Genomic DNA, 21,467 nt, shown 5'->3' on the forward strand with positions numbered 1-21,467 from the left:
GATCAATATCTTGGGAAATAGGATCTTCTAATGAGGAAATTAGAGGCGTAAAAGTAGAAGCTCCTATTTTGAGTCGCCTTGTGTAGACCTGCAAATTGTGATGGTCCAAGCAACAAGGAGGACTCAAACTAGGTGAAGATGTAGGAGGACTTGGAAGAGATAATAGGTTAGGGCTAGGCATAGGAAGGGACTCGCAAATAATTGATGTAAAGTAGGGCTATTAATTTCAATATCCCTTTTGTCTACAAGAATAGCCTAGAAAAATACATTTGATGGTATGAGGATCCAACTGATCCATTCTTGGACTTAACTACTGGACAAAAGGACACAACCAAATACACGAGGAGGAAGTGACAACAAAGGTGTCTACGATAAAAAATGCCTTCATTTTCCATCACTAGGAATGCTCAATCTATGGGACCATTTGGAACGTTCCCTTGATCAGGAATGTTTTGATTGGGAAATTGATAGTTGATACTTTGATAAATTTTTACAGCAACCTTTACAATGTTTAGAGCTAGGCCTCCTTTAATAAACCCAAGTGGTATTTGAGTGAGGGAACTTTCATAGTCAAGTTTTGTTACATCATCTTAGCTGCCCAGTGGAGTGCATCAACTCTTTTCCTTGGAAAGCGGTTTGGAAAACGGTAGGCCCTTCTAGGGTTTCTTTTTTCACTTGGGAGGCTGCTCTAGGGAAAATTCTCACCCTTGACAATCTTCAAATAAAAGGCTTCTCTGTTGTGAATAGGTCTTTCTTGTGTCTTGAGGAAGCGAAATTTGTGGATTATGTCCTTCTTTGCTGCCCTTGGACTAGGAATCTCCTTGAGCTTGGCCATTTCCATGGCTAAAAAAAAAAGGGTCATTGTAGCTTTGGTTGAGGGTGAGATCTGGGCTTGGAAAAGAATCCGCTCCAACAAATTAAAAACGAGAGCTCTTCCCCTTACTCCCCTTGCTATTTTTTGGGTGGTTTGGAAAGAAAGGAACAAAAGGGATTTCAATGGGACGACCTCTTCTTTACGGGCTGTCATGGATGACTAGATTTCTATGATCTCTAGTTGGCATAATGGGATGCTTGAGAGGGACTTCTCTGTTATTCTTGATATCTTGGATGTACTTTAGTGAATGATGTATTGTTCTTGTTAGTCTTTTCGGTACTTGATTGGCATGTTCTTGATGCCCAATTTTTATGTAATAAATTTTCTTTCTTGATAAAAAAAGGGGCCTTTAGGAAGATAATTGAGCATGGGATTCTACTATCAAGGACAGAGGATGGAATTTAATTGATGAGTGAGCAAGCAGTGAGCATGGCAGCACTTCAAAAAACTTCGGGGACATTCTTTTGATACAATAGGGTTCGAGTGACAGAGAGAACGTTTGTTTTTTTGCTTTGCAATTGCATTTTGTTGTTGAGTGTGGGCACACATACTAATGGATCATACTAGAGTTATTCATATAGGTACATATTAAGTTGAGTCTTTCTTTGAGAACGGAAGGCACAAAAGATATCAAACAACGTCTTTCATAAATACATGCAAGTCATCCTTGAGTAGTCATTGAAAAATGTAACAAAATATTAGAACCTAACCTTATGTGACATATCTAGAACCCCAAACATCAAAATGGATTAACATGAAAGGGTTGACTCCCTATTTATTGACTCGGGAAATAAGGTGAACAAGATGATCTTTCGCTACTAACAAGATTCTCACTCAAGACTAGACCCAAAACTCAGAAGTGGATGCTAGCTATTCTAAGTTGTCCACTAACTGATAACCAAGATGGAAATGGATTTGAAGTGGTGTAGCGGTAGCACTGTAGAGAATAGGAGGAGAGTGCAACTCAAAGTAGTAAAGTCCACCAACTTCATGTCTTGTGCCAATCATCCTCTTTGTTTTTAGATCTTGAATAACAACAAAATTAAAAAAGGTTATAGAACAATTTAGGGTCTGTTTTCCATTTTCTAATTTAGTTTTCCAAAGAATTGTGAAAAAGTTAGCTAATTTTATAATTTTACAACATTTCTATAATAAAAATGAACAACAAAAGGCTTTGGCAGATTTTGCTTGTGAAAATAGTTTTATTTTTAATTTTTAATTTTTCAAATAATCACAAAAAATGCCACCTTGTTTTCTAATTTTCTAAATTTATATAGAAACATTGTAGAACATCTTTTCGTTATTTTTATAGATTTCTCTATGTTTGGGAGCAAGAAATTTGGATCTTGGACTTTGATTTGTGTGAATTATGACGAAATATAGTATGAAATTGTATTGAGTTTCTTCCAAATCCACCCAAATCCAAATCCAAGGCCCAAATTCATTATCCCAGATACTACCTTATAAGATCTTTGAAAAATTGAAAAACAAGTTGTTTTTTTTTGTAATTATTTTGAAATCTAGAAATACAAAATTAAAAGTTATTTTGCACAACTAAACAAACTCTTTATTTTCTACATTTTTAATATGAATCTTGAAAACAGAAAACTTTCTAAATTTATATAGAAACGTTGGAAAACATATTTTTGCTATTTTTCTAGATTTCTTTATGTTTGGGAGCAAGAAATTTGGATCTTGGACTTTGATTTGTGTGAATTATGATGAAATATAGTGTAAAATTGTATTGAGTTTCTTCCAAATCGACACAAATCCAAATCCAAGGCCCAAAATTCATTATCCCGAATACTACCTTATATATAATTTTTGAAAAATTGAAAAACAAGTTGTCTTTTTTGTAATTATTTTGAAATCTAGAAATACAAAATTAAGAATTATTTTGCACAACTGTACAAACTCTTTATTTTCTACCTTTTTAATATGAATCTTGAAAAACTAAAAAATAAGTTGAAATTTCTATATGTTTTTTTGTAAAACTAAAAATGGAAGATGGAAAATGTTTTCCACCTCTTGAAATGCCCTTTGTTACTTTGTAATCTTATGAATAGACATGAGATTGAAAGAGAGGGGGGGGGGGGGTGTTAGGAATGTACAAAAAAGAAGAAAGAGAGATGAATGGAGTGTGATTTACTGTCTCTATCCCCATAATTTAGTGGTGGACCCATCAACAAGGTAACTTGAGGTAGTTTTTGAATGCTATAGAGGGCAGAAAAGAAGTTGGCTACACCTGTCATATTCTTAGTAGTGGCAGAGTTGATACCCAAGGACTAGCGGGAGAGATAACTAGACAACATGTAGATTGGAAGATTACCTTTTTGATGCAATGTGATGATATGCTTGTTAGGATGCCTGATACTGTCGGAATTTTGAATACTCTTCCTCTGAGATAGATATGGTATAAAAAGTGACTGATGACCGAGGCATACTAGTGGGATTTGGTGATGATATTGTAGGAACCTTGAATACTCCTCTGAGATTGATATTGTATGCTGTTCACCCAAACGAGTGATTCCATCCTAACATACACATCCTTTGACAACAAGAGCAAACCACAAACACATGATGAACTAGATAAACAACTTGAAAGAATCACAAACACTGCGAACCCCATTGTTTCAGGCCCCAATAAACTGAATAAACATTGACAAGCAGCTTTGTGCAGTACCTGACAATCATTCCTCCAGTTATCGCACATGAGCAACTATTAATTTGAGATCTTTGGACAAAAAAAAAAAATGGCAGGCATGCGTCATTGCGTGGAGTAGGAGCTGCCGGATTTCAGCTGGCATGTGGTGGCTTCTCTGGGTGTGAAATTTTGTAGGCTAGCATATCGGTAGGTGTTGTGGCTTATTATGCCATTGAATTTGCTAAATATGAAGGGTTTCTAGAGGTTTTGAAAAGTACAATAGTGTCCAGGATTTTTCCGGCAACTGCTCAACCTGCTTCTGAGCTTTGGTGATGCAGATGATCCTTCTACAGTGGCAGGTTTGTGTAGGATTGTGATCTATGTAGGGATTGGTTTAGCGGCAGCTATGCACTTAGGTGTGGGTCAGATCTTGCTCTGATACCATGTTGAGGAATTGGGCAAAATGGAAGGCGTTATCACAATGATATTACAATGATTATATTACCCTTACTAACACACTAACTCATGTTTACTTACACAACAGTAAAAAAAAAATTGACGAAATCTCTCTCTCCTCCCTTTCCCCTCTCAAAATACGATCCTCTCACCCTCTCGAGCTTATGGAGATATGGAGTCTTATGCTGTAGGCTATTTTGAATCGGTCGATCCAGATCAAAGGAAAATCTTTTGATTTGCACTTGGGCAAGGTTGGAGAGATATCTTCTTTGCTCGTGGTTGAGAATAACGTGGTGCGTTATAGAGGGGTTAGGTTTTCCAAAGAGGTTTGCTGATGGGTTGTCCGTGTTTGGTCGGATGAAAAGGAGATATCGGAGTATTTGCAAGGGTATCACACAGTATTGGATGTCGATTTGGTGGATGAAGGTGGAACTTATGGAATTGGGGTTGGGATGGAAAGGAAGGAAATTTTCAATGTTCATTCTTGGTGGTACAAAGGGTGAGGGGTGGCGAAACTTCACGAGTGATTTCTGTGATATTGCGAAGGAATTTCTGAAGGAATCTGAAGCTGTAGTTGTAGATGACTCGACTTGTCCCTGATTGTGGAGTCAGGGTATGGTGGTTGGGAGAGAAGATCAATGTTCTCGGTGTGGAGTTGTGTTGCAGTTGAAGGATCCTGATTTTTTGAAGTCAGGATCCATCACAGATCCGAATTGTTTGATTAGAATGGCAAAGAAGATTGGGCTTCGGCAGGAGCAGCAATCCTCTCAGATGCAGTTAGCGCTGTGTTCGCTATTTGGGGAGGTGATTGTCAAGAGGAATGGGCCGGGTGATATTTCTGGTCTTGGACCAACGCCTAAATAATAGAAGAAGAAGATAAATCTTTTTTTGTTTAATAGATTGGGCCAATTATTTGATTAGGCTCAATTTTCAGGAAAGTCTGATTTGGGCTTTAATGTGGAAGGGAGGTTCTCATCCTTTGGGCTTTATGCAGATGAGCCTTGGCGGTAGTCAGGCTTATGTTTTGGGCAATAGTGATCCAGGTATTTCCTTGCTGGGAACTAATAACGGGCAGGCCCAAAATACTGTTCCTAGGACCTGGAAGCCAAGTACTGGGCATATTTTCAAATTATGAGTCGAATTAATCAAGTTTTGGAACAAACTCAGGTCAGCAGCAGAGAAGATTCTAAACAAGATTGTGGTGTTAAAAATGCAACAAGTTTTGAAGACGGATTGACAAGTTATGTGGGAAAGATAAAAAATTAGAAGTTGCTTTTGGGGGGAGGAAATCTGATTTTCTTGTATTAATTATGGAAAATTTGAGGGAAACAAGGTTTATGCTTGTAGGTAGGGCAGCTTGTATGGGTGCTGAGATGACTAAGGTGTTTGAAGATAAGAGAGAAAAATCTGGCGAGTCAGTGGCAAAGCTATTAAAGAGAGATTCTGAAGGAGATTAAAGAGAGATTCTAAAGGAGAGCTTATTCTAGTGGAAGATTCTCATGCTAGAAGGAGTGTGCGTGTAGTAATGGGGTAAGTAAAGTAAAAGAGGGACAGAAATGGGGGGATTTTTCAGATCCAGAAAGTGATGATATTAGTGAGTTTGATTGTGGTGGGGGACTGTTGTTGGATGAGATTTGAGAACAAAATGGGTTGTTTCAGGTTGTTGTGAATAGATAGGGGATTTGTCTTATGCCCATCCACCCTCAATTGGAAGGACTTGAGGGGGTTTCTATTTTTGATATGATGGTTTGGTTAACAATTTACAGCGAAGGGATGGAATTTTGCTTACATCCAAGGAGGAGATTCCTAAGGAGGACTTGGAAGCTCAAGATCTGCTGGATAAAATAGACTTAAATTTGACTGATTTTGGAGGAAATGAAGTGCACATGGATGGTGGCAAAAGTCAAAAGATGAAGGATCAAAGGGAATTAGTGAATTTGAAGAGCTTGGTAAATTATGATGGGAAGAGGTTGAAAAGGGGTTTCCTTGGTTAACATTGTCTGTTGTTATTTTGTGATCTTGTGTTATTTGTTTTTGTTTTTTCCTTTTTGTATTTCTTTGGGGGTTTTCTTGTTTTTATTTGGTGGACTCCTTGTCCCCGTGCGTTGTATCTTCCCTTCTTTCTATCTAATATAGCTTCTTTTTTAATCAAAACTTTTTTTATCAAAAAAAAAAAAAAAGACAGCTGTAACACTGCATAACTACAGTAACATAGTTGTTCAAAACATAGTAATTAGAATAAAAAATTGGGATAAAAAAATCACAATCATTCTAAAACAAATAAATCTTGTTATGGTCTTTGACTTTTTTTCTTGTTTTAAATGTATGTACTATACAATTAATCCATTATTGATGCTGTCAACTGCATCCCTTTCAGAGTATGTGATTGAGCAATCATTTTTCAAGCATCTTATTCAATTATATGATCATTGTTATTAAATATATGAAAATTAAAATAAAGAAACACTAATAGATTGAGACAACTTCTTCAAATGCCCTTCCTAAGACCCTTCACTGCATCTTCATTTACTGTAAAATTTTGTTATATGAAAAAATTACAAGGATTTTTGTCAACTTGAGTGGGGACAATGCTTTATTTATAAAGGTTTACAACTATGTTAAAAGAATATAAATAAGCCACATGATTGTAAAAGTTTCTGTTGACTGATGGCAATTGCCTCCACAGAGTATGTGGCCCGTCCACCGTTTGTTAGGATGCACTTAACAGGCAATTTTGTTGACCAAATTGATTTATGTTTATGCATCATAGACAGCATCTATGCGAATATGACTGATGTGAGAAATGTGCGAGTGGAGGCTCTGAACTGATTTATGTTTATGCATAAGAGAAAGCATCTATGTGAATATAACCGATGTGAGAAATGTGCGAGCGGAGGCTCTGAATTTCTAATGTTTGTTGTAACAGGAAAGTTCAAATTCTACAGGGCAGTTTTATATAGAATGTTTTGAAGGTGCAGTCCTTATGTGGATTGTGTATCATAAAATGTCTGTTCTGTAGCTTGTTTTATCAGTAGAGGTTGGCATAATTACATAATTGATCCATTGCAGGTATGAATTATTATTTTATCCAAGATATCATCTTGACCAGAGCTCACTACTTTGCCAGAAACAATTGCTTGCTAAGCCAATGGTGATGGACATTTATCAAGATTATATACTTGTCACTTACCGACCATTTGATGTCCATATATACCACGCGACATTATCTGGTGATTTAACGCCTTCTAGTACTCCAGATTTGCAGGTAACGAGATGTTTTCAATTATAATTCTTATATGATTTCATTGGAGTGGTGAACTGGAACTATTTTTATTTTATTTTTTGTTATTTGCAAATTCTTGAACTTTCAAGTTTCACTCTGAGTGAGGATACTGTAATGGATCATTATTCTTCATGCATTTTTAAGTGATAAAATGACAAACAGCTTTCTACAGTACGAGAGCTCTCCATCATGACTGCAAAAAGCCATCCTGCAGCAATGCGGTTTATCCCTGATCAGATTCCAAGACAGCACGTATCAAAGAATCATACCTCATCTTCATTGGGCTTGTTGCCCAGGGAGCCATCTAGGTGTGTTATCCGTCAAGATGATTAGTCAAACTTTCTGTCCACTGCATGCTTATGAGTGTGCATGTTTTTCTAGGTGTTTGGTACTAAGAACAAATGGGGAGCTTTCACTACTTGATTTGGATGATGGACATGAACGAGAGCTCACTGACTCTGTTGAATTGTTTTGGGTTACCTGTGGCCAATCAAGGGAAAAAACAAATCTTATTGAGGAAGTTTCATGGTTAGATTATGGCCACCGAGGAATGCAGGTAACCTACTTGTATAGTTCGTACTCTTTATTGTATTTTTTTTCTTTTTTCTTTTTTCTTTTTGACAAAATACTACTAGTTTTCTTTGGCTTTAATATTCATCTTGAGGATTCCTTCATATTTTACTTGTCTGATATAGATTCTGGTTGGAAGCTTTTCATTACAGGTTTGGTATCCATCTCCAGGTGCTGACCCTTTTAAGCAAGAGGACTTCTTGCAGGTGCGTATGTATTTCAAGTTATTCATTTATTCTTTTGACCAGGATAGAACGATGCTTTTTGTGATTAGTTAGATTTAAAAGCTGAATCTCCCTTATCCCTCTCCAACCCTTTACCACCTGCCAGGGCTTGGGGCACCAGGATAGGCTGATGCGATGATGCATAATTAATTTGTTCATATAGGTGCTTTTTTGAGATTGCTGATAAACTACTATGGGTTTTTGTACTTTAAGATGTCATCCTGGACTCCAATGTAAGAGGAACAGTTACTGGTTTTATTTGATATTATCTGGATTATGTTTGATGAAGATACAAACTTCATTATTTATTTGTTAATCTTGAGTATATTTTGCCTGCTTTATGAAGCTACAAGTTGCAAGTAATTGTCTTCAATTTGTGTTTTTTGCTCATTTAAGAGTAGCTAGTAAATTTTTCATATGCAAGTGATGTGCAACGTATCAGTGGATATTTCATTTTATGAATGGATATACAGTAGAAACTAGAAATAATGTTAAAAAAATGATAAACACAACACAAAAAGTAATATTTTGTTCCATAATTGTTTAGTGTCCAATACAGGGAGCAAGTTGAAATTGACCCCGTCGGATAAAGTTTTTAATTGCATTTTGTTTATACATATATATTTTAATATTTAAAATTTTAATATTTTCTTGTTATATTATTATGTAATAATTATTTTTTTCTTTTCAGAAATACAATTATGACACCTTTAAAAATTTCATAGGAAGACTATTTTATTTTATTATATGTTATCTGATAACTGTCAAGTATAGTTCAGCTTTGGCTTATGATGCTAATACTTTGATAGAATTAACTTTATTATAAATTAGAGTACTAACTATGTACTATGAATACGTTTTTTTGGGTACATGGATGTGGAGGGATATAATATATAATGGAATAAACTTTGAATATTATCAGAATATTGAAATAGTATTTATTTTATATTTGATCAGTATAGAGAAAATATGCTGAAAAGAGGCATCAAGAGGCACCAAAGAACAAAGGGAAAACAAGAGAAAACAATAAGAGAGAAACATCCCTTGCTGAAAAGTGTCAAGAAAATAGTTCCCCAACAGACTGAATACGAGAAATAGTTCCTTTGAAGGCTTTTCTGTTCCTCTCTCTCCACACCGTGCAAAAAATAGCAAGGGGGATGAGGGAGAGAGATCTTCTTCCTTATTTGATTTGATCCCTTTCCAAGTCCACAGTTCATCTGCCACTGTAGGTGCACGGACCCACTATTGATTTACAATGGAGATGGCTAAGTTCCATAATTTCTTGGTCCATGAACAATGTAGAAGGATTCCTCCTGCTCCAGGCATCAAAAGCATCTATTGACAAGAGAGAAACCTTTTTTCTGAAGATTGTCCATGGTAAGGATTCTTCCAAGAGTAGCTTCCCATGTGAAAAAGGAAACCTTTGAAGGGGCTGCCATTTTCCAAATCAGCTTCCAAGGGAAGCTAGTGCTGCTCTCAACTGGGGAACTCAAGTGTTTGTAGAAAGAGCTGATGGTTGAGGTTCCCTTCTTTCCTCAAAGCCCATTTGGGCTCATCAGAAATAACCTGACTATGATTCCTGTAGAGACTACTGAAAAAATCTGCCAGAGTATCAAGTTCCCAATTGGAAGCATTCTTATTCATAGGAATATCCCAAACAATGCTTTGACTGGTCAGTTCCCTGTGTTGGCTAGTAAGGGCATCTTTGTCGTATTCAAATCTGGAGATGAAAGGGAAAGAGGATCTAAGTTGGGACTTGCCTCACCAAATATCATTCCATAAGAACACATCCTCTCCATTCCCCACTTGAAAGTAGATGAGAGGGATGAAAATCTCCCTTCCTTTTCTATTATATCTCCAAACACCTGAACTGTCAGCTTCCTTTGAAACTTTTGAGGTCCAACCATTATGATGGAGGCCATTCTGACAGCAATTACATTCCCTTTGGAAGCGATTCTTCTCTATTATGAATCTCCAAAGCCAAGGCCAAGGCCAAGGCCGCCCTTCTGTAAAGGTTGGTTAACCATTCCTCATTTAACAAGATGATATTTGAAAACCTAACCTGTGTTTCCCCAAATGAATCTTCTTTGGTTGCCCTCCAATCTCTTGGCATTATAATTGGTAATATAACTATGTAGCGTAGTTTATCAACACAACATTATAGTCTCATTAAATTTAGTTTAGACTTAATTTTTCACATAGTTGTCAAATTGAGATCCGAATAGTATTCCAATTTTGGGAATCGGGAATCAAGAATTGAATTGTAAGATTCAGTAAAATTTCCAAAATCAATTCTAATGACATGCATATATTGATATACAAACAACAAGCTACAGTAAGATGGCCCTATTTGTCTCTCTCTCTCTCTCTCTCCCTCTCTCTCCCCCTTGTGATACTATTCCTCTCCTCCCCACGTGCATTTGCTGTGATGAAGATTGGTTTAGGTTATGATGAGCTAAGCAATTCAGATCAAAGAAAAATTATTTGATCTGTGCCTAGAGAAGGGTGAGGGGAGATCATCTATGCTTGTGGTCGAGAAGAATGATATTCGTAATGAATGGGTTAGGTTATTGGAAGCGGCTGTTTCGTGGTTTGTCGAAGGATTTTTGAGTTGGATGGAGAGGGGTTTTCAGAGTTTTTGCAAGGGTATTACAAACTATTGGCTGTCACTTAGGTGGACGAAGGTGGGAAAGTTCCTGGAGTTAGGGTTGGGTTGGAATTATAGGAGATTTTCTGTGTTCCTGGCCGCGCAAAAGGTGAGAGATAGAGAAGCTTCGCAAGTGTTTTCTACAACTTGGTGAAGGAGTTACGAAAAGATTTGGGTGCAATGTTTGCAAATGGTCATCCATGTTTCAGACCGTGGAGGCAGGTCGTGCTGGAAGGTAATATAGATGGAGGCTAGGGTTGCAATCGTCAAGTCCTCTGTGGAGATTGAGTTCTGGCGGCCATTAAGAAGGATAGATGTTGTAGGTGTGGCGGTGTAGTTCAGATGAATAAGGCCGAGCTTCTGCAGTTAGCAGCAGTTGCCATTAATCTGCTGAAACCAACCATAGTGAACCAGTCGTCAAACAGTCAACAGCCTCTGAAGGTTGCAATCTTTGTCAACCAGTCGGATTTGCCTGAAAAGGTAGCTAGGGTTCCAACTGAGGAGTTGTTCATTTCAGAGGCTGCTAGGGCTGCATTCAGGGGGGAGAGAGCAAAGAGACATGGGCCGGGAGGTATGATTCTTGTTTTAGACTTGGCTCAACTAATTGATAAGAGGCATGTTTCTTTTTTTTGTTTTAAATCTAAATTGGGCCATTTACTTGAGCAAGCCCAAGACTTAGGTTCATCTAAGTTGGGCTCTAACGAGGGAGGTCCTCATTCTTGGGTTCTATTCAAAAGGTAAATGGCAAAGGTCAGGATGCTGGACAGGGAAATGGGAAATCAGACAAGTCAGGGCTGGATTTCAAGAATGGGAAGGACCAAATTTCAGTCCTTAGAGCTCAGGAAATGAGCAGTGGGAAGGAGGAAGTTAAACTTCATGTTCAGAGTCCAGCACTCCAAACTTCATGTCAGGCTGATCAAAACTTTGGTACATACACAGATTATTAATAGTTCGGAGCTAGAATTAGACCGTGTTATTAAAAATGTAACAGGGTTGGAAGAGTGTTAAAAAAATGGGGAGACAAGATGTAAAAATCCAGGAGCAATAATGGGGGAGATTGATGATATCTTGTTTCCGAATTTTGATAGATTTGAGGGTAGTAAGGTGTATGCTTGCCGTAAGGTAGCTCGTATTGGCACCAAGATGAGGAAGGTGTTTGTCAGAAGAGAGAACATTCTGGCGTGACAGGAACAAGGCTTTTAAGGAGAGACTCTAAAAGAGAACTTAGCATAGTGGAAGACTCACTTAAAAAGAAGGAGGTCGGGTGCAGCAATGGGTAAAGGAAAGAGGAGGTGGTTAAGAAATGGGGGTATATTTTGAAGTCGGAGAGTGATTGGTTTGAGTGAATTTGATTTTGGTGGGGGGTTAATGGGTTATCGTTGGATGAGATTCGGAAACAATATGGGTATGCTTCTGATTCATGCGATGAAGTAGGGGATTTATCTTACGTTCATCTTGTCCTGTTGGAAGGTTTGGAGGGAGTCTATTTTTGAAAATGATGGTTCAGTCAACAATTTGCAGCGCAAGGATGGAATATTGCCTAGTCTTTGTGGAGGAAATTCCTAAGGAAGATTTAGAAGCTCAAGATCATTTGGATAAGCTGGATTTAAAGTTGAGTGATATTGGAGAAAGGAGGTTTGCTTGGATGGTGGCAAAAGTTGTCAATTGAAGGGTCAAAGAGAATCAGCAAATTTGAAGAGTACGGTAATTTATGATGGAAAGGGTCTGAAAAGGGGTTTTCTTGGTTAATTTTTTGGTGCGATCTTTGGTTTTTTTGTTTTTCTTTTTTTTTTCTCTGTTTGTTTTCGTGGACTCCTTGTCTCTGCACGTTGTAACTTTTTTTCCCCATGTAATATACTTTCTTTTATTATCCAAAAAAAAAAAAAAAAATACAAACAAGAAGCAAAATAGTACATTTAAATTTTGATAATAAAAATATCATATTTAATGTGTATGCTTTCCCTAAACAAATGAAAAGTAAGAGAATGAGTTAGGATATATTAATAAGATAATGAACTTTATTCTGTTCAAGGGAAGGAATCAAGTAAAATAATAAAAAATTGAACTTTTGGTGTCTATCATCAATTTTGACAAACAATATTTCATGCATATTCTATAATGGATTAAAAAGAAAAAAATATTTAACTTACAAAAAATGTGAATGTTCGAACAGACTACTAAAAAAACGAACTTTTGAATCTTAGCAACACAATGAAACATGAGTACCACCTTAGTTGGTGAGCCTTCTTCTTAATAATAATTGAACAAACTACTAAAAAATCTAACTTTTGAATATTAGCAATACAACAAGATATGAGTACCACCTTAGTTGGTGAGCCTTCTTCTTAATGGCAAAACACTATACTCATAGAGTGAAGAATGGCTTTGTGAAGGCAACATATGAACTGAAGTTCTATTTTCTCTTCCTTCTAAGCACAAAACTAACATAAACAAGTAATGGAAGGAAATCGTGTAAACATAAGAGCAATAAAAAGGAAAATAATGTTGTCTTTGGGGTTTTAAACTAGTTGGGTTTGTTATGATATGATAGGTCCATAATTGTGTGAATCAATAGATTCAGATTTAGTCGATAGATTCATAAGGTGAATTGATAGATTTGGCAATGATTCAGATTTTTTTAGATTCGCTAGTAAGATTTGAATCAATTTGGCATGGAATTGATATGAGTCATATCAATCAAATCGTAAATTGTAAGATTCTAACAACTATGCTTTTTCACCACAATTCACAATGTAAGTCTAAGGACAATAAATATTTGATAATAGAGATATTTATGTTTATACTTCTTACATAATAAAGAAGTCAAATAGGATAGCTGTTGCAAATATAAGAAAATCAAGGGAATCCAGAGTTGGAGAATTGAACTGTTATAGGACAAGCATATATTGATATAGTAGGTTGATATGAGATAGGCATATATAATTTAAGGTAGTTTGAAAGGGGTATGCATGAATAGTATCTTTTAGATCATAGGCATATATAATTGCAGGTATTTTTAAAAGTAATCAAAGTTATATTTGTTCAACACAATATTTTACACTTTTAATACATTCACAATTCTGCATATAATATATATTACTGATATAATGAGAATGAAAAAAACTTAGTTATGTATTATTAAATGTTTCCCGTTGTGTAATTTAGAAGTGAAGAAAATTTGAATGCATAACAGAATTAAATGGTAAACGAGCCAAGTTGAGTTCAAGTAAAATAACTGTTCTGTCTTTGTTGGCACCAAATCCAATGAAAACCAAAAAATTTACTGCAAGGTAATAAGAGTTTGTTTATAACTGTTAAAGCTTGATATACACTGTTGGCCACCACTTAATAGCTTAAGCTTTTAGGTAAAGTGGTAATCTAACAGGTACCAGAGCTGATTACTTGGAGGTCCTGGGTTCTAGTCTTGTTGCTCGCATTTATTATGTGGTGTTTAAAAAGTATTTCATCTAATGGGTGTTATTTCTTGTTTTTTTATCTCTACACATGCTGTCGGGCTGCACATGCCAGGGAGTTTAATATACAGCGTTGACTCTCAACATAATAGCTTCAGTTTTTAGGTAGAGTGGTAATCAACAGTAAGAAAATTATATATATATATATATATATATATATATTATTTTTATAGGTTGAATGTAGATCAATTGAAATCCAATAATTGAATTTGATACAAGTAGGTTGATATTGCAACATTTTGTTTTGAATTCACATTTCTTAGACGAATAATATGAACCCTTTTGTGTAACATGTCTTTGGATGATGGTACTGAATTCTTTGGAGATTGTTTATCGTATTGTTTATCCTCATGTTTTATAATTTCATACAAAAATTGTGAGAGAAAATGAGTTTTTTGAACTTGTTTGTTAAAACTGGTGGCTTTGGATTATATAATTTTTTCTTTGAAAGTAAAAGGAATTGTATCAAGAGAAATAGAAAAATATATGCAAAAGGAAATGTGCCTACATTGGAGCCCTATGCAGAAATATATAGACCTGCCTCAATTGATAATGAATGCAGTGTGCCGAGAGCAATAACAGTTTTAAAAGCTATTGCGAATGAAGGTAAACTCATGGAAAATAATGTGAGCAAATTCGTCTGTGCATCTAAGCCACCAGAAAATATTTCTAGAATTCTTTTTAGTATTGAAGCATTGGAAGTTGCTTTGGACTATATAATATATATTACTAAAATATTTAGAAAATTTTTTTATGGTGTTTTGTAGCAAGTCATCTCATAAATAAATTTATAGGTGAAAATAATACATTTTTGTATGATAATTTTTGGTTCTAAGGATACATATTTTTATAATATAGGATATAAATTTGTAAGAAGATAATTATAATAGTATCATTGCATTGATTGATAATAGAAAGATATTTTTGGCATAGGATAATTTAGAAAATAAGTAGCTATGTTTTTTTCAAATGTAATATTATGCTTAGGACGGGTCCATCTGAGGTATTTTTGAGTAAACACACATAAAACCTAATGCGATTTTGTCAAAGATAATACTATACATAAGATAAGCACACATGAGAATAATTTTGTATGAATATAGTTAAGGATATTTTACTATTTTATTCAAGCACTACAGCTTTAAGCCAACTGTAATTTTATATGCAGTATAGATTATGTTAGATGCTGGGTGCTTTATATTGGTAGCTTTAGCCCATTTGCTCTAAAATGGTTCAGTAACTTGACACAATTTTTAGTTGGATCCTGAGCTGGAATTTGATCGTGAGGTATACCCACTGGGTCTTCTTCCAAATGCTGGGGTGGTTGTCGGTGTTTCCCAGAGAATGTCATTTTCAACATGCACGGAGTTCCAATGTTTTGAGCCATCTCCACAAGCACAAACAATATTGCATTGCTTACTTCGACACCTTCTTCAGGTACCACTTAGTCCATTTTTATCTTAAGTCATGCTACAATATTTCTTGTTCTTTGATTGATTTATAGTATACAGATCATTTGAATCTATTGCATAATCTGAAAGATTTGGTATTATTCATTTATTGTGGAATGTCCTAGCTTCACTTATTTGATTCTTGAGGAGGTTGCTGGATTTTGTAGCATCCTTTATTCAGAGGAGATTTTGTTTAGACCTATAATATAGGTATGATTTGTCTTCTATTTCAAGTGATAAAATGTTGTGCTTTAGGGTGACCTTTTGAGGGGAGAGGAGACTAGGAAAACTGTGTCTTGTATGGCGAGGGATAAAGATCCATGGCTGGATGGTTTTAATTTGGCATTTTTAAGAAGTGTTGGGATGAGGTTAAGGATGATCTTTAAACGTCTTCAAAGAATTTTATGGTGCTGGGGTGATTAATAAAAGCATAAATTCTTTGTTTATTACCTTAGTACCTAAAAAGGATTGTTCTATTTGGTTGAATGTTTTTAGACCCTTTAGCTTGGCCACCAGTATTTATAAAACCATTTCTTGCTGGTAGGTCAAGTTTGGTTTAGGCGCTACTACTTTGAATTCATGGACTGCCTATGTTAGTGGTAGGCAGATTTGGATGTTGTTTTGGATTGAGTCTGTTGAGGATGCTAATTGGAAAGGCGTTGTTTCTACATTGTTTTTGTTGTATTTTTTTTTTTAAAATTTAAATTTAAAAAAAAACTTACGATGGGGGTGAATTGAAGTTTTTCTTTTTGGATAGGAAGTGTTTTGGTTGTAGTTGGAGAATTTGAAATAGAAATTTTTAATCTTCTGCTTTGTTGTCTGTGATTATAATGGAGAATATAAGGCTTAGTTTTGGCTTCATACAAGAGTCCTCTGCCCAGGGGGGAAGGAAGGGGGGGGGGGTAGTTGAGGATGATTAATAGGCCTGCTGATGTGGGCATAGTTCAGGGTCTTATAGTGGGCAAACAATGATTTTATTGTTTCACATTTGCAATTTGTGGACAATGCAATCTTCTTTTCATTTGATGAGTGGTTATCTTTTTTTGATGTTCTTTAAGGTTTTTTAGGGAGTTATAGGATTGAGGATCAATATGAGTAGGAGTATATTAGGTGCTTTAATTTGAGTTCTGATGTTATCTCTGGTTTTGCTTCTTAGTGGCTTATAACTTATTTTGGGGTCCCTTCAGTGGCAATTATCAGTTGGTTTGTTTTTGAGACCTAGTGTTTTTGAGGCGTCTAAATGCCTTGATAGTTGGGAGGGTGCTCTTTTTTCTTGGGTGGGTGTACTGCTCTGATTCAGGCTTCACTGTCTTGTATGTCCCATAATAAGTCCCATTCTTCTGCCCTTTACTGGGAGTCGATGACTATTCATAGCTATTACCTTGACACCAAAGAAGAGTTCAACCCAATGCTTTATTTCTGTCTCATTTTTACTTCTTTTTTGTCTTTGTTTAAGATTCTTTTTGGTGTAGCTGCCAATTGAAGTGGGTGATAAGGAGAGTTTCTTTGGTTTGGTGTTGGTGAGAGGAGGGATCACTTGGTAAGTTTTGAGGTTGTTTGTTGGTCTAAGATGGAAAATTTTCATTTGGTGTATAAGAACATTGCTCTCGTGAAGAAGTGGTAATGGCATTTTCCGAAGGTTAAGGCTATTGTTTGGCTGGCTATCCTTAGTAGATTTACCAATAGTCTGCTGCAAATTAGGTTAATTCACAAGCCTTTGTCTCCCCATGTGTATGCCATGTGTTATGATAGTGATAAGGATATGATGTGTTATGATAGTGATGAGTCATGCCCACATTTATTCTTGCATTGCTTACTTAGCTTCTTCAGTGAATGTTGGGTCTGCTTGAGCTCTTTATACGCCTTTTTGTTTACTTCTTTCAGAAGCATTGGGAGGCATAAGGATGTAAGCTGTTTGTGGTTTTGTATTGTCTATGCTGTGTTTTGTGCTATGTGGTTAGAGAGGAAAGCTCATATCTTTCCTAGCCACTCTGCTTTTGCATTTGCTTTGGTACAAAATTATTTTCCTTGCTTTTCTATGGCATGCTAAAACATGTCGTAACTGTTATGTTACAATATCGGCGACTTCCAATACTGTTACTAGATGATATCTCGCAAGTGTTCTTATTCACATCCGTGTATTTCGATAGAGTCTGCAATGGTACAATAACAGCCACCATGGTCTGCCACATGTCATTGAAGCCATTATACCCCAGACTCATTGTGAATTTCTTTGAACATATTCTTACAGCAATTTTATATTTTTAAAACATTTCTATCTTTTAATATTTTAAACATATTTTATAAACTATATTTGTCACACTTACTTTTAATAATAAAATAGTCAAGAATTAAACTCAAATTAATTGAAGATAAATAAACTGTTGATTGCATGGAAGATTATAAGTTCTATTTGAAAATTTTTTTCTTCTACTAGTTGTAAATTATGTTTGTTACACATATTGACATCCTTCAATTGCTGAGCAATTGGGTTAAAACCGTCATTTGAAGGCAGGTAGTCTATTGTCTTTGCTCCATCCTGGTTATCCTTTTGATTAAATGTTTAAGCTTTTGTGTGATTTATGCTATCAATTATGAAACATAAATGTGTTCAATCCTTAATATTGGATTATGTTCAAGTTTCTTTAGCTATATTGGGATTATGCCCAAACTTTGAATAGTAATATCTATAGAGTTTTTCCCCCATTAGCAAGGAAAGAAATAATAAAACATTCAACATATCTAGTATGTTATGATACAATAACAACAACAACAACAATGATAACAAAGGGCCTTAAGTCCCACTAAATGGGGTCGACTACATGAATCCTTTTTCGCCAATTCACCCGATTGAGGGCATTTCCCTTCTCTAGCTTAAGAGCTATTAGATTCTTCCTTGCTACCTCATTCCAAGTTATTTAGGCTTACCCCTATTCCTTTCAATACCAGAAATAATAATAACTCCTTGTCATTGGTGCTACTACGCCTGCGTTTCAAATGCCTAAACCATCTAAGCCGCCACTCCCTTGTCTTGTCTCCAACCGGTGCTATGTCTTGTTTATTGTGTATATGTTTGTTCCTTAATATATCTTTTAGTGTTATACCACTCAATTCACCTTAACATTCGCATGTTAGCAACTTTTAATTATTGTACATGTTTCCTAGTTGCTCCACATTCTGATCCATAAAGTATAGCTGGCCTTGTAGCCGTCTTATAGAACTTTCCTCTTTATCTAAGGTTATTCTTAAATCACACAACACGCCCATGCACACTCCTCCTTTTTACCTAGACTTGCTTTATGTATTACATCCTCTTTAATGTCTCCTTTCACTTGAATAATAGATTCAAGATGTCGAAATCTACTTGTGTTATTAATTTCTTAATTATCAAGTTTAATCAATGTCTTGCCCCCGGGGTTGATGCGAATTGAAAAATGTGATTTAAATTTTCGGGGAAAAACATGGTGTAATGAAGTCACGATTAACCTTTTGGAGCGTGGTTAGAACACTTAATTACTACTCAATTAAGGGTAGAATGGGTTTGCTTTACCAAAGTTGGGATTAAGAGTTCGGTTACGCGAGGGGAAGGTATTAGCACTCCCTACATGCCCGTTCTATGAATGGTACCTAATTAATTGAAAATTATCCCAAATTTAATTCAAAAAGGCCTTTTATTTTACTCCATTTGTGAATTTATAAAATGCAAATAAATGAACCTCACATAATATACAATATGTACATATTCTCTCAGAACAAGGGCATGGGAAGCTTGAAAAGCTCATACCCTTTTGTTGCAATCATAGGGATGGAAAATCGAGAAAATAAGCTACAAAAATACGCTCCCAAAATTTTTGAAACTTTAGAGAATTTTTCTTAGTATGAAAAAACTATTTTGGGAGGTTTTGGAATCCATTCGGGATGAAAAGTTTGCAAGACAATTTCCGGGACCTCAAAAAAAATTTTGGATTTTCCTCTAATTTTTTTGAATTTTTTTTTTTTGGTGATTTTACCGCATTTTTGGATTTTCAAACAATTAAATAATATGATACAAAAATAAATAGAGAAAATAAGAAAACCGGGGCGAAACCGGTTAAGTGGGTCCACCATGAAAGTGTTCGTGGTTGTGTTGTGATGTTGTAGGGAAGATGACCACTGTTAATATAGCTTACGGTTATGTCAGGTGCCGACGGAACGCTTAACTGGCACCGAAACATCCATAAGAAAAAATATAAACAAAAAAATAAAAATGATATATAAAAGTGTGAGGGGCTCTAGGGGTAGACTCGCCAACGGAAATCATAAGATCTCATGACGAACATCCAATTAACCTTTTGGCATTTATTTAGCTACAACCATTTCAATGAGCCAAGATCAAGGGCATTGATTGCCCTAATCTCGGCACATATAGCAGTGTGTATGTTAGTGTAAGAGTGTGTGCATGAGTGTGTGCATGAATGTGTGTAAAGGCTAGTGTGTGCATGAGTGTGTGCAAAGGTGTGTGCATACATGTGCAAAAATATGTTAACAGTGTGTGTAAACAATATGTGAGTAAAGTGTGTGTAAGCAAAAATGTGTAAAATGTGTGTGTAGATGAAGTTAGTATGAGAGTTGGCATGAATCAGTATGAGAGTTAGCATGAGTTAGTATGAGAGTATATGAGTCAGTAAGAATTAGTATATAAGTCTGTAAGAGTTAGTATATGAGTTAGTTAGAGTTAATATATAGGTCAATAAGTGTTAGTATACAAGTTAATAAGAGTTAGTATATACGTTAGTAAGAGTTAGTATATGAGTCAGTAAGGGTTAGCATGTGAGTTAGTAAGATAGTTAGTATGGGAGTTAGCATGTGTGCAGTGCGTGAAAGTGTGTGTAATGGGGTGTCAAAGTGTGTGTAGGTATGTGATAGTGTGCGTAGGAGTTGATGTGTGAGTTAGGAAAGCAAATGAATAAAAAAACGTCATGCGGAACATGAGTGACTCATAGACCACAAACAACCAGAACAGTAGAATCAATGAAACAACAAGAACGAAACACCAAGAATGAAAGAGAAGAAATGAAACACCAGCTCCAATCGGAAACAAGAACAGAATGAACAAGAACAATGAAAGGAGCTGCCAAACAAAATGAAAAAAAAAAAACAAAACCAACTTAAACACAGTAAACCTCCAACTAGAAGCTAATCCTTCATCAAATTCTGATCTGCTTCTGAAGGGAACCCGAAAACACGAACTCCAACTGAAAAATGAACTGGAATTTGAGGAAATCCGGCTGGAAAAAGCCTTCGAACGGAAAAAAGACAACCAACCAGACATACAAATTCAAACAGGAAAGGAACTGAAATGTCTGCAAAACTCACAGCCGCAAATGGTCAAACACAGGGTGCACACACATCCATATCGGCACCAAAACTCATCAAAATCCAAATCAAAATCAGATTCAACATTCCACGGCAAGAAATCTGAGATGGAGAAATCATTGTCGTCCTTACCGTCGGAAGACAACACTAACTCCATCAACGAACTGAAACTGGAAACTCAAATGAATCATCCACCCCTCATATTTGGAGTTTTCTCTGCTGTGGCAATGAAGGCGAGGCTGGGGGTGATGTATGAGAGAAGGGTTGAGATATAGCCGTGGGGAACTGTGGTGGTGCGTGGCCGAAGCTATGGTGGTCCTCTGTGATGATGGAGCCTGAGAGCGAGAGGGAGAGTGGGCAAAGAAGAGTGAAGGAGACGGAGACAAGAGAGTGGGAGAAAGAACAGGAGATTGGGAGAGAGCTGGCGAGCGAGAGTGAGTGTGAAAGTGAGATCTGTGAGCGAGAGGAGAAAAAAGGCGAGAGGGAGATG

The 21,467-nt window shown here is 36.1% G+C and overlaps 1 protein-coding gene across 1 annotated transcript in view; it reads left to right on the forward strand.

Moving 5' to 3' along the window:
* The window catches only part of LOC131165493 (uncharacterized), a 77,205-nt gene that overhangs the window by 19,959 nt on the left and 35,779 nt on the right, over positions 1-21,467 (forward strand). The window contains exons 8-12 of the mRNA XM_058123357.1: positions 7,044-7,239; positions 7,420-7,565; positions 7,639-7,813; positions 7,980-8,033; positions 15,429-15,608. Of these exons, the coding sequence (XP_057979340.1) occupies positions 7,044-7,239; positions 7,420-7,565; positions 7,639-7,813; positions 7,980-8,033; positions 15,429-15,608 (751 nt within the window). The remainder of the gene's footprint in view (positions 1-7,043; positions 7,240-7,419; positions 7,566-7,638; positions 7,814-7,979; positions 8,034-15,428; positions 15,609-21,467) is intronic.

This window comes from Malania oleifera, chromosome 10 (assembly GCF_029873635.1).
Source record: "Malania oleifera isolate guangnan ecotype guangnan chromosome 10, ASM2987363v1, whole genome shotgun sequence".
Lineage (NCBI taxonomy): Eukaryota > Viridiplantae > Streptophyta > Magnoliopsida > Santalales > Ximeniaceae > Malania > Malania oleifera.